The following is a 17,876-nucleotide window of genomic DNA, read 5'->3' on the forward strand; positions in this document are numbered from 1 at the left end:
ATACATTTCCTAAATAAATATTCAGTCAGTTCACTTTGATTCATAAATTTAATTTTAATGCCTGATTGAAGCGATAACTCTATCTAGTATTAAATCAATTCCAAAATGTAGGTATTAATGAGCAAATAACTAGAAATGTTTTCCCCGGGAAATGGGAGACAAAGCATAAAATGCATTCACTGCCACATTTCGAATATTTATCTCATTTGGCTGACGAATTAAAATAGAATCTGACTATGTGCTGGAATATGTTGCGGGGGTGGGCTAGGATGGGGGGAGGGTGGTGGTTCTAAATCTCATCAGTGTGGCATATTTCGTACAACGAAAATACCATTTTGAAAGTTTCCTATTTCGGAGTGCAGTTTAATTTGTCCAAATGAATATTTATTTGTATGGAGCACATGCAAACGGCTCCGGCGGGGGTATGTGATGCGATTATCGGAGTTAAAAGGTATGCAACAGGCTAACAAACTGGCAAACTTTCAAACAGGCACGGGCGGGGGTTTTGTTTGAAATTGTAAATATGAAGGCACGCTATTGGGCGGGGGTTGAATTGCAGATGAAAATTCTCCTTGGCACCATACACTACATGCACTTTCCCACCACTTTGTCGTGTGGGAAAATTTGTATGTATTTTCCGAGAGTTTGTACAATGCGGCGGAGAGAAATTTATTCTCGTTTTTGTAGAGACACTGATACAAAAAAAAAATAAACGCCAATTTTCTCTCAAACACTTGTACTTTGGATGCTTTTCCATTCACTTCGCACCCTCTGCGTTTTTTTTGCGGCACGCCTGGCGAAAACACCAACACCCCAAGAATTTTTTTTTGCCTTCAAAAGAAAAGCAGCAATAACGAGGCATTTTCAGTACTGGGAATGGTTGTAAAAAATTGATGGAAAATTCACACATTAGCATCGGGGGCGGTATATTGTAAATTTTTCATTTTATTCCCTCCACCCGCACATAAAACATGCTTCAGATAAAAAGAAAAATCTCTCAGAGTATGGGGGGGGGGAGTATTGCGCGAGTTTGCATGAAAGCAGTGCTGTGAATGTTTGCAAAATAATGTCAATATGTTATTTTGCACCCTTCTGTGGGATTCTTGTTTGCAGGGAATCCTCATGAAATTTCTTCCCAATTTGGGAGTCTGTTGATTCTATGTTAGCATAGAGAAGAGAATTCTTAGAGAATTCTTTTTTTTTTCTCTCCAATGTCCTGGGAAACCCAATGTGGGTGAAGATTTTATATTAAGCTTCTGCCCCAGAACATCGGCACGTTTTCATTGATTTTTGAATTTCATCAAAAAGAGCTTTCAATGAGGTTTTTCCACACAGAATAATATGTATTTATGGAGAATATAGAGAATGATTGAACACTGACCTTGAAAAATAGTTTTCCTTAATTTAAAAGAAAAGAATAATTTATGTAGCCTTCAATTACTTAAGAAAATCTTTGTTCCCTTTTAAGGGAGCTTTTTAAGTGTAATATTCACGTTTGTGACTTAAATTAAATTTTAGTAGCATTCATTAAGCTTTTGTCTTGACACCATATGATGTTTAACTCTGAATATAACCTTGAGGAACAAAGAGAAGGCTCTTCAACGGATTTCCGTGTTAAGACGTGGCGTGAATGCATTCGTGAGCTTTTGTTGATGGCATTTCTGCTATTCCGGAAATTCACCTCTTTCTCTCCAGGATACAGCCTTGCACCTATTTATCATGCAAGAAGCATCCTGCCACATTCTTCCCACGTCAATTTAGCACGGCATGAACCACTTGTGGGACTCCCAAAACTCCCTTGAAAAAAGGCCTCATGCATAAAGTATATATTTAGCACTCTACTGCAAGCTTTTGGCAGCTTGTCGCGTGGCTTTTCTGCACGAGTGCAGTCGCCGAAAAATTCCCATGCCCATACACTCTGTGTAGTATTGCCCAGTTCTATAGCCATAAATGTATCTATTTTGGAACTTTTGGCTCCATTCCATGCTCTTTTTCCCGGCTGCTCTGGTACTTGCCGAACGGTTTGCCAAGGGTTAAACGGCCTGTTGCATGCCGTGCACAAAAAGCCCCAATGAGTCTCTTGGGAGTGGGAAATGGGGGCCTACCGGGACTACGAGTTGCACAGTGCAGTAGTTTACGAAGGATGTGGGGCGCTTGATGGGGCGAAGAGACTGTTGAATCTCGTAAGGTGGGGCGAAGACAAGGCAGCCGGATAGAGCGTTGCGCCAAGTTGCACCACATAATTCAATGAATAAAATATTTCAGCAATTTCATGTGAAGCACACCAGATGGGGGTGGAAAATAGGGGATTTATGCCGTATCGTGTTGCCGCAAAAGAGTTCAAAAAATTCAATGCAAAGGGCTGGTAACTTCTGTAGAAGAAGGCCAAAGGTTTGAAAGTGGCTATTTTATTATTTTTTGTGAAGTTTTCTTAAAATAAAATTAAGGAAATTAATTATTTTATCGTGTTCTGTACTAAAAGATATTATTTAATCGAAGAAAGAGAGTTGGAGTGTCTGAAAATTCTCTAAAGCTCTAAAGCTCTATAAGTTTTGGAAGAGCATAGAACAATTTTCAGTTTTCAAAATGTAAAAAAAATAAATTCTAAAATCAAACTAGACAGAATATTGACCACTTGCTGTATCTATAAACTGTGTCCTTTTAGCTGTGATTCTTTCGATTTTTAATCCATTTAAAAGGATACTTAACAACCCTTTGCATCCTCTAAAAGGACGCTATATAGAATAATACCTACATACAATTTATATATAGTTAAAGTTGGACTCCCTCGAAGTGAATTGAAATCACTATGAAAGCTCTCTTCAGGCAGTGAATCTCGCCACGGTAAATCGCTTTTCAAATGAGATGAAGCACATTTTGGGGGTAAAGAATGGGAGAAAAAAAAGTGAATAAATGGTGGGATGTGGAGTTTCCGTTGTAAAGTAAAAGCACCGTCTTTGAGATCGATTCAATTCAATTACATTAGACTTGAGCGTGAAATGTATTACTCGAATGTTTAAGTTCTTTTTGTGTTTTTTTCCTCCCTTTCGATTCTATTTCATTTCCTCGAGACTTTATTGGTTGGCTTTTAGGACACTTCTTTTTTCACATTTCTCAATTTGCCATTTGATTTTCACTTTTGCACTCCTCGCGCTTTTTATTCAATTGATTTTATTTAAAAAGGTGATGTGAATGAAGAGCTTGGGGTGATTCCCAGTTGTTGTACGTTAAAAGTTAAAAGTTTAAAAGGTCTCGTTTAGTGGTAGGTTCCTACTATTATTTAAGGTTCTAAAAACAATTTATTTGTTAAACAATGGAAGACAATTTAAGGTTTTCTTGAGGAGCAAAATATGATTGATTGAAGACACTTTTAGTGAAGGATATTTCTGTTTTGTACGGAATTTTACTTCAAAGACAAAATGCCAAAGAATGGAACTGATGAAGAAAAATTGTCAACTATATTGACGTATTTCTCCATTCATCCATCATCACTGTATGAGAGCACCATCATGTCGCCTTTTGCATACTGTCCGTTCAATTGTACTTCGCACATATAGAAGGGGATCAACTTTATAGAGATGCTTCGGCATTTGAAATCATCACATGGCAAAGTTCCCTACGAATGACGACATGTGTTGTCAAATTTCTTCGTCAGCGGGGATGGGGATTGTATAGCAATGCGGCCAGACGGAGGAAAATATAAAGTGAAATGAATGAGATCAGCATCTTTTCAATTTCTAACATGATACAATTTCCAACACACACAGTGCTGAAGAGAAAATGTGGCATGGAGGCTAGTGATCATTGTTTGCGAAGGGAAATAAAATTCCAATGTTGGATGGAATAAAAATAACTTTTATGCGTCCAAAGAGGAAACGAAACAGCTCAATCGTACTCATTCGCATATTCTCTGCAGGACTCCCGCATGCGGGTATGGGAGCATAGGGGGTCAAATCATTGGGGACAAATTTTTATGCTATCATATCCATTTCATGTAACATGTACATATATCAGTTATCCAGGATGTACATATGTGAGATATCCGCTGAGATGCTGAGACGAACAATGGGAGCTTCAATTTGTTTGTGCACCATCATCTGCGGATGTAGCGTCTCATCTCGCCACGATTAATCATCACACAAGATGAGTTTCACAATTTTCCACCAGCGACTTCCACCAGGGCGAATTAACTCACAAGAGGTTACAATTGGAGTGCCATTGAGGCACCAACAACACTGGGGGGGGATGTGAACAGAAAAAGGGACACACGCCAATATATGGGAGGCTGTGTACATCTTTCCCTAAACCTTAATTATCTTACTGCGTGGTGTAATGGACTCTTGAGGGTATTTTGCACTGCACACACTACACACAACCTCCTTAACCGCTCAAGGAGCTCCATGAGCTTTTCCCAAGTATAAACTCAAGGGGATCTAAAGCACTTATATGGGATGATTCTAACGGATTTTCAACATAGTGGAGAGAATGTTGTGTTGGGGCTATATAGGAGTAATTTACTTTACAATGTTTATTGCTTTTCCTTTGACTTTGGAAACTTTGAAAACTTTAGAAATGGATTACATGCATAATTCAAAATTCAAAGTACATCCTACCTATCTTACCTATGTCATTTTTATAAAGATAAAGACACTTAATGAAAAGTTTGGAACATTCTTTTTGTAAATATAATTTATCTAACATTGTAAAGGAAGCTTTTTGCAAAAGAAACTGAATTTATAGTTAAAAAAATGAATTTGAATAAGGGGAGCTTTTAACGTTTTAATGACCGCAACTTATCCAATATTTATTTTATTTATTTATTAATAAAAGGGATGCCATCATCCCTGATTACTCCTTTAACCAACTTATTCAGAGAATTATTTTTAGGGACGTTAAATAGCCAAAAATATTGGAAACATAGTCCTGAATTAATTTTAATCAATTAATTTGTAATTTAACAGCCAAAAAATTAGCAATTTCTAAGAAAATCTAAACGAAAAAGTCTTCTGACAAAATCTTAAGTTTAATTAACTAATTTTCTAATCATTCCCTATTTTATTTCTTCGTCTTAGCAATGCCAGATTTAGATAATCCCAGATGAGAAAAAAAAATCACGTAATATGTGTCAATTCCTTCGGGACAGATGTATTTCTGTGGGTGTTTATGTGTAACATCTTATACAATATTCATTGAAAATGTGTTATATTCAAATTGGGTGGGTGCGTGAAAAAAAATTCAACGCACTTTCGCGTCTGTGGAGCTTCCATTTGGTGTGCAAATTCCGCCATGCTCATCTCCGTGTTGAATTGTAACACCCACACGCAGCGTGAGATTTTTTCCGTGTGTCTTCCATGGCAGAATGAATATTTTATGGCTAATAACAATGTAAAGTGGCGAACCGCACAAAGAGGGCAGAGAGGGATTTCACGTTGTGAGTGAAGCATCCTTTCCTCAGGCCGAAGGAGACACTGTGTGAGAATGACTGGAATTTTTCCCTGTGTACATTTAGGCAGAGTGTTTGTGTGATGAATTTCCCAGGGAGGCTCTCACATAAACTACATAATATAGCTTTTTGAGGGATCAGACATTTCACATTAAATGCCTCTAATCACACCGAAATTACCCTCCCTGCCCGAAATTTCAAACAGCCTTCAAATTGCACGTCACAGAACAATGTGGCCCCTAATTAGAGATTAAGGGACAAATAAACTTGATTGCTTAACCCTAATAGAAACTTCTCTCCATGTGTGTGCCCAGGAGATTGATCTCCCGAGCTATCGTAATATATATATTCCATAAATTGCTAATTGTATCAGTGTATACATAGCAGAGAAATTTCATTTCGTGTCACGCCTCACAATCAATCTGCAAACACAACCCGACAATTAATCACCCGAAACTCAATCACAATTTGCTGTTTTCATTATAATTAAATCCTTTCATTTTATCTGTCTATCATGGTTCAAAAGTAATTTCCTATATAATCTTTTTTTGTAAAGAAAATTTAATTATATGGATGGTTTAATATGATTTTTAGAGGAGCATAAATTCTAATCTTAAAATGATTTTTTCTTAAATTATTAAATTTTAAATAATAATGGTGATAGTTTTTATTGTGAAAGCTGTCAAAATTGACATTTATTAACTTCTGTCACTTCATTGACAAAAGACTTCATTGACATATAATCAAACATACCAGCCTTACATTAATGTTATATTTGAAATAAAATTAAAGAAGACAGCAAGGAAAAACTGATTGAAAAAAATTGAATATGAGAATTTTTCACATTCCACGTATGTATATGTATATCAATCATATATCCATCATTTTAGATTGAAGATAGATGTCAAAGTCATTCCATCAATTCATTATAACGAAATGCCTTGGAGGATGACAGAAGAAAATTCCAATTGATATCGAATTTTCCAACCAAGGGGAGAGGAATGTAATAAAAAAGGGAAATAATCAGAGATAAAAGATCTTAATAAACACATCATTCTTCATGTTCTCGTCCTCTTTCGCATAAAAAAGAGAAGCATTCGAGTAAACAAGTTGATTGTGGCACGAGGGTTCATTCATTCCCTATGTGAGGCAAAGAATGCCGGTGAAAGGGAGAAAAAAATGAGGAAAATGATGAGTCTTCAATATGTTGAGGGAAAAAAAAGTTTTGCATATGGAAGAAAAATGTGGAGGAAAGGTGAAATTTTACAACTTGTCCTCCACTCCCCATCATACAGGTGCGTGCCATTCTCTTGGTTTTTTTTGGCACGTGAATTGAGCCCCCAGGAAGCTTCGCATTTCACAATCGGAAGCATATCAAATGAGTTCATATGAGCGTCTCATTTGGTAGGAAATGCCATTCCTTGTAATACATTTTCTCTCACCCGTCAACACATACGTGAGTCAATTTTTTATTCCATTACATCGCCCTGCATGCAACATCCGTGAATGGCAACGAACGGCGCGGGGGTGGCAAAAGACTGCGGGGATGATAAAAAATGAAGCGGAATGTGAAAAATTGTCCCTCAGCCCATAAATCAACTGACGTGGAATTTATGCTGTGTGTGTATAGTTCACATGGTTTGTTTCCCTCCCACCCCCATCTCTTCCCATGTCTCACGTCCTTCCAACCAGACACTTTCTCACGTGATTAAAATCATTCACGATGAACACGAGTCCAATTGATCAAATGCAATTTTCACTTTACAACACAAAAACCACCCACAAAATCTCCCGCCCTTTTTTATTGCCCGCACATTACCAACTATCAATTTACTTAATGGCTTCCCGTAGTCATGGATGGATGTATATTTTTAACTCTTGCTCTCTTTTTCCTATATATTAACGATCGGAAAGTGATAAATTAATGACATCAGAACCATTTAGAGCTAGAATCAGCTGAAACATAAAATGAAATTCTTATGCAATTTGTTGCTGTGAAATTATGTTGATTATTTTAATGTGAAGTTATATATGTACAGTACATACATACATATGTTGAAATATATAATACAAAACAAAAATGTACTGGTAAGCTGACCAAGCTTACGGGAGCTGTGTTTCTTTCAGTGTACCAATTTTGTGAGAGCAAACTAGAACGCGAATTAATTTAAATACGCGCAAAGTCGGGAAAAGTTGAAAAGTCATTCCTCAAGAAATCTTTAAAACGCCATATCTCGAGAACGGATCCATAGATTTTCATAATTTTTTTTTGTTTGAAAGGTCTTGAAGTCAGCTATAACATATCGAAAAATGAAAAAAATTTATGTCGCCATTTTCGAAAAATTCGAGTTCGAAATTTTCGAAAACTTTGTTTTCGATTTTAGCGCCTCTTGCGGTCATTTCTCGAAGTTGCAATGTTCTAGACATTTGTAGGGTTTCTCGAAACCTTTCATTTGCGCTTGAGTTGATCAAGATCGGACTTGTAGAACCCGAGATATGACATGCCAACTTTGGAAGGCTATATCTCGAGAACGGATCCATAGATTTTCTTCATTTTTGGCATGGAGCTAGATAATATGGTCAGCTACAACATATCAAAAAATGAAAAAAATTTATGTCGTCGTTTTCGAGATATTCATCGAAAACTCATCGAAAATCTTGTTTTTGATTTTTGGCCCCCTAGCGGTCATTTTTGAAACTTTGGATGTTCTAGAGAGTTGTAGGGTTTGTTGAGAGCTTTCATTTGACCCCGGGTTGATCAAAATCGGTCAAGCCGTTTTCGAGTTATGGTCGATTTTCGATGAAAAATTGTGGCGGCCATATTGACTAAACGGCTTGACCGATTTTCGAAAATGTGGTATCGTTGGAAAGGTCTTGATGGCCCCTACAACATATAAAAATTTCAGATTTTTAGCTATTACAGGGGCTGAGATATAACGAAAACAAAATTTTGAGGTTATTCAAAATGGCGGACGGGGGGGTGGGGGGTAAAATTTGACATCATAATCGAACGTCTTCCAGTCGACTTTTAAACTTTGCCGTTTACCGTAAGTCTCTATCTATTACCGTTCTCTTGCAATTTAGCGTTATACTCCGGACGGACGGACGGCCGGACGGCCGGACGGCCGGCCGGAAAAAAAATTTTTGGCGCATACGTTTTTTGAAATGTGGGGACCCTAATTCGTGCTCATCCCAAGTTTGAGCCCGATCTGACGACTTTCGATTTTGCTCGGTACACAAAAGCTGTGTCTGAAAGAAACACAGCTAAAAGGAACAAAATACATAATTGTGACGTCATTTTGTGCATTTTTAAGTAAAAATAATTTAAAAAAATTATTTTCAAACAACAAAAATATTTCAAAAACGTTTTTTTTTTTTAATTTTAAATTTTAATTCAAATCCAAATGCATTTAATCGACCAGCATATAAGACATTCATATAGTCAATGGGAAATGCCTGAGGATGCAAAAGCTCATCAAATAGAGTGTCTTCAGTGGGATGTGGCAGTAAAGGAGTGGAATAAATCCATCCCATTCACTTTGCATCACAATCACCGTGTGATTTCCTTCCAACTGGGGCATTTCTGCATTCACGTGAAACTGTAAGTCACTGCTAATGATTGTGTCCAACAAATGGTGAGGTGACGGAGTTGTGGGTGGAATGTGGGCAGAACCCGGGGAGATAAATAGAGTGCAGAGCAATTCATGCCACAACCATTTCCATATATCTTCCCCCAAGTCTCTCCGGGAATGGACACACTGCTGTCCAGTAGTCTCCACTATGAATCTCTCCACCCGAACGCCATTGGGGTGATCATTTGTCGCGCACGATAGCTGTGTGGACGAGGTGGCCTTAACAAGCCCCCACAACCACTATGTACTCTTCCCCCCTGTCCTCCTTTTCTTCGTGTTTTACAAACTGACAATCTGACAACTGTCCACAGAAGGATCTCACATACAGCCTGTGTTACATATACACAGCGAGGTCGAATAACAATCTCCCTGCCTGGCCCATGAGAGACTTTAACGGAAATTTATGGAAGAAATCATATTCCTCTTGTTCAAGAGCTCTGAGAATTACCACACAGATTTACTTGAAAATTATGTATTATACATAGTCATATCTGTATGTAGTAAATTTAACTTAATATTGCTTTTTCACTGTAATTTTTCTTCAGTTAATTGAATAACAAAAAAAAGAACCCTCGAAGAGTTCTGATTATATAAAGTATAGACAATGGGCCTAATTCAGTGACGAAGAAACCCTTGAAATCTTTGAATTTAGTACTGAAATTTCAAGATTTCAAGCGAATTTCAAGGGTTTCTTGGTGGCTGAATAAGGCCCAATAAGTAATGAAAATCAATAAAGAAACTCCCCCGAAGATGAAGAAATTTCCTGTGTGCTCCATGTCCTTTCTTTTTGTCTCCTGTTGAAACCCCTAAGGATAGAAAGGGAGACAAGATTGCGCGCGGGAAGCGATTATTAATTGTCGCTGTTGGGCGAGAGAGATATAACTGGAAAATGTGCCATTAAGAATTTACGGCCAGTGGATAATGTCAATTTTTCACAGTCCAATAGCTTTTTCCCAATTTTTCCATATTACTAAAAATCACAAAATCCCTCCATTCCCCTCCGTTTGGGGCATTTAATCAGTACGCGCCTAACACAGACCCCTCACAAAATCCCTCGTTGGGTTGTGTGTTGGTATAATTAAAGTCATTCCAGGGAGCATTTTAATGAGCAATTTTGTGTGTTTAAGGCACACAATTTATGGTATCCTTTATATATTTTATTGCCAAACTTTCATCCAATTTTCTGATACTTTGTTAAAATTTTACAGAGAATTTCTTTCTTTTTTTTTTATTTTCATCCCTACCGCCGAGCAATATTGGGCTTTAGCTTCGCATGGATGAGAAATCACATTTATTGCCCGATATTTTCTATTTCACGCAATTTCTGGCAATATATGATAATTTGAATTTTTAACGGTATGGCAATGAAATGTGCAATTATTTTCTTTACGATCACGACTCAAATATATTGCTAGATTCTTGGATATATTTTCTTCAATACATTGCAGGGGATTTATTTTAAAGGAAATATAAAGAGAAAAACCTAAAATTAATTTTCTTTTAGCTCCTAGTTTGAGAAAATAATAAAACTTTATATTTTTCTTTTTTAACTTTCCTTCGTTTCTGCTGGAAAATGGATAACTTTCTTACAACAATTTTTCCAATTTCTAAATTATTTAGCAGAGCTTTGAACAAAAAAAATGTTCCTTTTTGCTCGATTGTAATTTTTAGTGCTATTGCAAAAATTCTAGTGATTAAGGGTGTGCTGGCTGGGCTGGCTGTATATTCAATTCCATTTTCGCGAACTACACGAGGAATTTTCATCAGGAACCCTCCGCATGACATACGATGGTGTAGTGCAGAAAAAAGCGTCCACGAGAGCACGGAGGCGAAATAATAAAAGTAAATTGAGTGCTATACACACATATCGAACCATAAGACACACCTGTGCCACATAATACAATGCGATAGAGAGATGGCGACAGGTTCGGTGGAGGGTGGCTTTTCTTGGTATATATACACAACAAAATGGGTGAGGCGGCCCATTGGCGTGCTTTTAGAGAACAATTTATCGGGGGGAGGGAAGGGAGTTGCGTAGACTGTCATGTAGCGACTGCTGCGGATATTTTTGGGATATTTGTAGCGCCCTGACTCACTATCACAGTAAATGGTAACCTGCTCATAGAGTGAGATAAGCGGGAGAATAGATGTGTGAAAAGGAGAGCGGTTTGACTTCCTTTGTAAAGTTTAACGTTTCTTTTAAATGTTTGTCATTTATCCTTTAACATTTAATGTCTTTTAAATGTTTTAAAATTTCCTTTTTGTTTCTTTTAATTTAATTTTGAGCTTAAAAATAAATTTGTTTTGACTTCTAAAGGATTCTCTGAACTTCATGAATTTTAATGAGTTGCTCAGACACCTAAACATCTTCCCTGTCTACCCCCATGACCTATAAAAATCTTTTTTTTTTTACATTCAAAAATTAAAAAAAAAATGGAAACATAAAAATGTATTCTGTCCTCTACCGCCCCCATTCAATACAACAAATGGATTAAATTTTAAATTTTAACAGAAAAAAAATCCCCCAAAAAGCACCATTTTTATCAAATTAAATAACCCACAAGCAATAAGTATTCTCTCTAAACAATTTATTTTTGGGGTTTTCTTTTCTTCTTTTAGCAAGGAAAAACCACTTTCATATCATTGGAGAAGCTCTGCGGAAAAGACGAAAAACATCTCGTTGCGCGGAAAGGAAGATATTGTATTTGTATTGATTCAAATTTATGCAAATAAATTTTCCACTCTACTGAAGGGCTCATGAATTATGTGCTATGTGGGGGTTGGAGGGGGTGCGCATGGTGAAAAAGGAGGAAAAAAACACGTCGTTCTGCGAGCATGAGGGATGAACGAGAGAAATATGGGTATGTTAATTTCAATTTAATAATTCAACAGCTCACGTATAGTGAGTGTTACTACTGTCGACATAAATTATTGTAAATTTTTGCAATTAATCACTAATTTATGTAGTAAAGCACTGGGAGGTAGGGGTGGGGGTGGTGGTGAGAAAAAAGCACCGCAGTGCTCTCATTTTTTCCCCGAACGCAAACGTTTTTTTGCAGCCGTAATTCATTGTGAAGTGAAAGTGAAAAATTCACGGAAAAATTCTTGGGGTGGAAGAATGGTGAAAAAAATTGTGAAAGAATATCCATAGTTTGGTATCTCTTCCACAACTTCTTCCATAAAATCAGTAAGGGGAGAATGAGGGGGAATACAAGAAGTTTGAGGAGGTCCGCGTGAGAAAAATTGATGATTTTTTTTTGCTCTCAGAGAATTACCCCAATCTGCGGAACTTTCATGTCATCTGGGGGGGGGGGTTTGCGATGGGGTAAACGCGAAAATGATAAACAATATTAGCAACAATAGCTGTCCACAGCAACACTTTATTCACTCTTCTTTTGCCATCATCAATTTGGAATGCCGGGTGTGCTGGCCCCACCCACTCCGCGCGTATCCCCAAACAATGAGATTGTCTCGTGCAGACTCCACACCCATCTGAAAGATATTTTCGACGGAGAAGTCTCCCATAAATCAATCGAAAAGATGCTAAAGCTCACAATCCGATTTAATGAAAGCCACACACAGTGAGGGCAGTGCCCCACATCAACGAAATCCTCAACCAACCACTTGCACCCACCCACCCCCGTGGTTTCTGTCATCCATCCAAAAGTTGAATTGTTAGTGAAAGGTACAATTTTCAACATCATACACACACAAGGAGACCAAAACAGGAGGAAAACTATGCAATTTTAGCAATTAAAGTTGCAAAATTCAATTTGCAAAACTTTAACACTCTTCCGCCATTGTTGCCCCCTTCCCGGCCCATGGATAGATGAATAATTGAGTGAATGTGGGATTAAGTATAAAGTTTTCCATCATGAAATGACATAATTTTACTTTTAAAGAAATCCCCGCGGGAATTCTTAAGTAGTTCAGTTATTGACATTTTTTTATCGAGGAAAAAGTCAGACCTTATGCACCTGAGGGTGGCGATTTTTTAGGGTGCACATAAGGGCCTGAAACTTTTTGCTAAGGGAGGAATTAATTCATTTTTTAGGCTTTGAAAAAGCTTGTGTAGGATTAATTATCAAAAGCACTGGGAAATGGATTAAGTAAGAATGAACCAAATGTCTTTAAGTTTAATAATTTATAAATTTCTTTTAATCAATTTTCAAGTGACTTTTCATATGCTAAAAAGCTCAGTGGGTGCTCGTACATACATACATATATTTTATATATATAGATAAGGAAAGCCAAGAAGAGTTATATTCCTTTTGATCTAAGAAAGGAGAGGGTTAATTCATTCGCTTGATTAATTATCCACATCCTTTCTCCGCATCATTCCAACAATTTTGCACGAATTTATTTTTCTCTCTGTCGAAAAAGCTCGCCCCACCAAAAAAAGCTCTATAATATGATAATTTCCTCGCATTTTGAGAGAATGGTCCCCCGGATGGAATTTGCAATTGTTTGAAGCAATTTCACAGGCGATTGCTATAGAGCTAAAGGAATCACACTGCGGGAGGAATGCGAATGAAAAGTCTCGTAAGTAGGGGAAAAAGGGGTTGTTAATTAAAAAAGCCCCACATCGGGAGTAATTAGGGCGGCAGCGGAAGGCGGACGGAAAAAAGGCAAGTAAACAAGATGAACAACCACTCACCGGCATAGTTTGACTCCCGTGTAGATTTGTGATGGCTGCTTGTGCTTCCTGATGAGAGCTGAACTTAACAAAAGCACAACCTGCAACAAAAGAAAGGAAAACACATTAATACTGCTCGCAGGAGAGCGCCAAATGAGCGTGTGTTTTGGGCAAGGGGGTTGGAGTTGTTCATTAAGTAGATTTAAGAGCTTTTCCAGATCCAAATTTCTTTTATGAAGAAGAAAACATTTTATTTGAAGGCAGTTTATTCGTTTTTTTTTTTGAAAATTGTAGAAAAATTGTACTTTTATTAATTTTAATTAAAAAAAAAAACAAAATAATTCCTTTGAATCAAATTAAAAAAAAATCTCATCTAGTCGGAAGAAGCTTTAAAAATTAATACTGATCAACTCTGTCGTGATGAATGTACATTTGTTGCTCGCACAAAAAGGATGAGATAATCTTTCATACACACAACACGGAGTAAAAGGATGTGTTGGAATGGGGTTCTTCCGAGCGAACCGTTGAAGTGGATGTTTTTGTTCCCTCAATGGTTTTTCCTCTTTCCACCCTCCCTGGGAAAAACTATATGATGCATTTTGTGCATTCTGTGAGTAAAGCGCCCTTGGCAGTTATAGTAATTTAAACAGCCGTCTAGGCGGGGGAGGATTTAAAGGGCAAATTAGTGAATCCCTCGTCCGGAAGGAATCCCACCCTCCTTCATAACCAATTTTCCAACAGGTTGCCAGTATAATTTATACAAAAATCACAGGCCGACAATTCGATGCGCAACCTTGCAGATGGTGCGCCGAAACGGTGGCTAATTGCTCGTTCAATTTCTCTCTCTCTCACCAGAAGAAAACTTTTGCCTCAAGTACAAGCTAACATACAGCCATTACTCTTCTGGGCAATATGCTGTGAGTAGAAAAAAATCACCCACCTCTCGCTAAGAGGGGCTATTCATAGATAAGAAGAAGCTGTACTCAGGAAAATCATTCATTTTTTTCCTCCAACAGCGATGGCCACAGTGAAAAGTTTAAATTGGATGGAACAATGCAGTTTCCAAACACTGACGGACGCTAATTTGTTCTGCCTGACTAATTAATGGGAGTAAAATTCGCTACTTTTACATCGTTTCCATTCCCCCCCATCATCTACGGAAGAATATAGGGAAAAGCTCACGAGGGGCTTTAGAAGGACTTTTCTCTCTCTCTTTCCATCCCTTTGCCACGATCAATCAAGGATTATGCAGATTTTCTCTCTTGGCTGCTTTTTCCCGCTTTATATACTGACTCAAACATTAAATGGGAAAACTTGAATTGATGTTCTCTCAATTTTCCAACCGCATGGGTGTGTGGAAATTTGTATGCAGAACGCGTAACTCAAGCCCCCCGAAGTAACTTAAGTTGTTCGCACATTTAAAGCTCTTCGATCACCGGCATCTGCCGATGGGGAATCAATATATTGAATTAAGTTTGCTATGTGGAAAATCCCAATGCATTTTGTTGCATGTCACAGCGGTGTGTCAAAGAGTAAGCTTCACAGTCAAAAGGTGGAAGAAGCACTCAGAGGGAAATCAATAGATTGGAAGCTTAAGAAAATATTTATAGAGATTTGTAAATAAATTAGCCTAAATCCTTGAGGATTATTTGTAAGGAATCATTGAAAGGGATAAAAACTACCAAAGTGACGTCATTGTGTTCGTTTTTGGGAAAATCATTGCTGCCTATTCCTATGTATGTAATTCAGGTGGGAAATGGAAAAGATTCTTTGGAGATTTCTTATTCTTTCTGAGTCCTTCGTGTCTCGATTGTTTACCTTGATGGATTTAGCCCTCATACTATAATGAATAAACTCCTTTATAGATTCTCATCAAAAATTTTCAAATAAAAAAAATCGTATAATCCCTAAAATTTATTCCATAGCTCGTGCATCTTCAAAACCTTCCTTCCCGCACACACTTCTGGTTAAATCCTTAAACCAAAATCTCATCTGAATAGCGTATAAATATTTGTAATTAAATTTGTGATAGATTGTCGCATGTTATTCTTCTATGATAGAAAAATAAATCAAAAGTAAAATGTTGATCCACACACATTTTCCTTTCCCAATGAAGATTCGTGATTTGCCCCGAGAGATTGGGATTAGAAAATCCACAAGCAAACTCACAGCATAGAATTTTTCGCATAGTAAACATTTTGAGAAAATTTAAAAGATGCGTACCCTTGTGCCCGCAAACCCTCCTTTTTACATCATATCCCTTACGCGAAGTATGAGGAGAAGCATATGGGGCTTGTGGTTGATGGATTGGTGGGTAAGATCGTGAGTGAGTGAAATGGTTAATAATTAATTTCCATCTCTCCTTGTTTATTTATGAAAGGCAAATGCAAATAAATTCAATTGGGGATTTTGTTGACAGATATACTCCTCTCTCGGAGTTTTGTATTCACGCCCGGATTTTTCTTTTATGGTACTTTCGCAGACTGAGTTCCATTCTGCGATTTTCCCAATTTTTAGGGTGGAGGAGGGCCTCTTGAGAAAATCACTCTGAATTGGTTTCTCTTCTCTGTACACGAAATTTCTCAAAAGTGAGAGAGAGAGAAGTTTGAGAACCCTGTAAAGTTCTTCTTCGTCTGTGCTGAGATTCATCGAAAGTACCAAGGAGTAAGCACACGGAAAAGCAGCACAAAGTAAGCATTAGTGCCTGAAAATTTGCAAATTGAGATGTGTTTTGTGTTGGCACAGGATGTTTGCATAAGAAACACTCAAATATGACTATATCAGATTATATTTTACACCCCATACCATTTGGTAAAAGCTCCTCACCCCCACAAAGCCACACACTGTCGTACATCCTTTTCCCCCGAAAGCTATATGATGGTGTACAAGTTTTCCCTCTTCGATGCGCGATCATACTTGGAGACAATCTGCTGAAAATTCGTCCAGGAAATTAATTATTCACCCATTTCATGTAAATTTTGTAATTATAATTTCATCAATAAGAGCCGAGTGATACAAAAGCCCACCAAGTGCTCTCGCGAGAAAACTTTTACCCCCCACCTCAACGTGCAACTACATACTGAGGAAAAATTTCTAATTGAAAGCTCTCATTGCAAATTAAAGTCAAAAGCAACGGGAATTGGAAGCTCGCAAAACACTCTCTAAATATTCTAATTTTAATAAGTTGGTAAGTTGGTAATTAAATAGTTAGAAATTTTTAACTCAAGTGGAGTTCAGGCAGGAAGTTGAGAGCATAATATTCAAACTAGTTTCTATGGTAGTTGGTTCAAGAGATGAAATTTATAAATTGCATTGAGGAGTTTTTAACTTCAATGTTTAATTAAAATATTTCCCATAAATGTTTGCTAATTAATTAAGTATTCTAACATTATGAATTGTATTATTAATCATAAACCTTTTGCAGAGAAAAATTAATTTTCAAATATAAAAAAAAGAAATGGTAATGAATTTGTAGTTTTCTTCATATAAAAGTCATTCAAAAATTCAAATGCTTCTATAAAATTCCTCCCAATTAATTAAATAATTTTAACAATTAGAAAGTTAAGGGATGATCTGATTATTAAAGGAAAATCTGTGGAATAAAATTGTCTAAAATATTTAAAAATATTGTTTTGATGATAAGAAATTCTTTCCCGAAATGAAAATAAGAAATACTAATCAATATTTTGCTAAATATTAATAAAGATTTATTCCTAATTTTATGTATAAAAATCAGTTAAAATGCTTTTAAAACTCCACAAGTTCCAGGACTTTCTAATATTTAATATTTTAAATAAAAAATCTAACCAAATCTTAAAACAGAAAACTCGTGCAAGAACTTTTTTAATAAATTTTTATTTTAAAATGTTCCAAAAAAACGGATCAAGACTACATACTTATCTCAATAATTCGAATCATGCCTCATCTTGAAAATTCACATAAAATTGATCCCATCTGAATGATAAAATTAAGCTACAGTGAAATTCCTTATGTGGGGGTGGCTTACAAGTCCCACATACATAACTAATTACAATTCCATTTGTGAAATTATATCATGTTGTGGCATCAAGTGATTGAGTATGCCTTAATTAATCATTTATCCTCCACATTGAAACTTTCCTGTAGGCTCATCAAACTGACTCCACACAACCCCACTGTAATTTAT

General features: G+C 36.8%; 1 protein-coding gene across 32 annotated transcripts in view; it reads right to left on the bottom strand.

The window, feature by feature from the left end:
• The window catches only part of LOC129792948 (CUGBP Elav-like family member 4), a 538,090-nt gene that overhangs the window by 44,120 nt on the left and 476,094 nt on the right, over positions 1-17,876 (bottom strand). For all 32 annotated transcript variants that reach the window (XM_055832412.1, XM_055832442.1, XM_055832441.1 and 29 more), the window contains one exon: positions 13,733-13,812. In XM_055832412.1, coding sequence (XP_055688387.1) covers positions 13,733-13,812 — 80 coding nt within the window. The remainder of the gene's footprint in view (positions 1-13,732; positions 13,813-17,876) is intronic.

Source organism: Lutzomyia longipalpis, chromosome 3, assembly GCF_024334085.1.
Source record: "Lutzomyia longipalpis isolate SR_M1_2022 chromosome 3, ASM2433408v1".
NCBI classification, from domain to species: domain Eukaryota; kingdom Metazoa; phylum Arthropoda; class Insecta; order Diptera; family Psychodidae; genus Lutzomyia; species Lutzomyia longipalpis.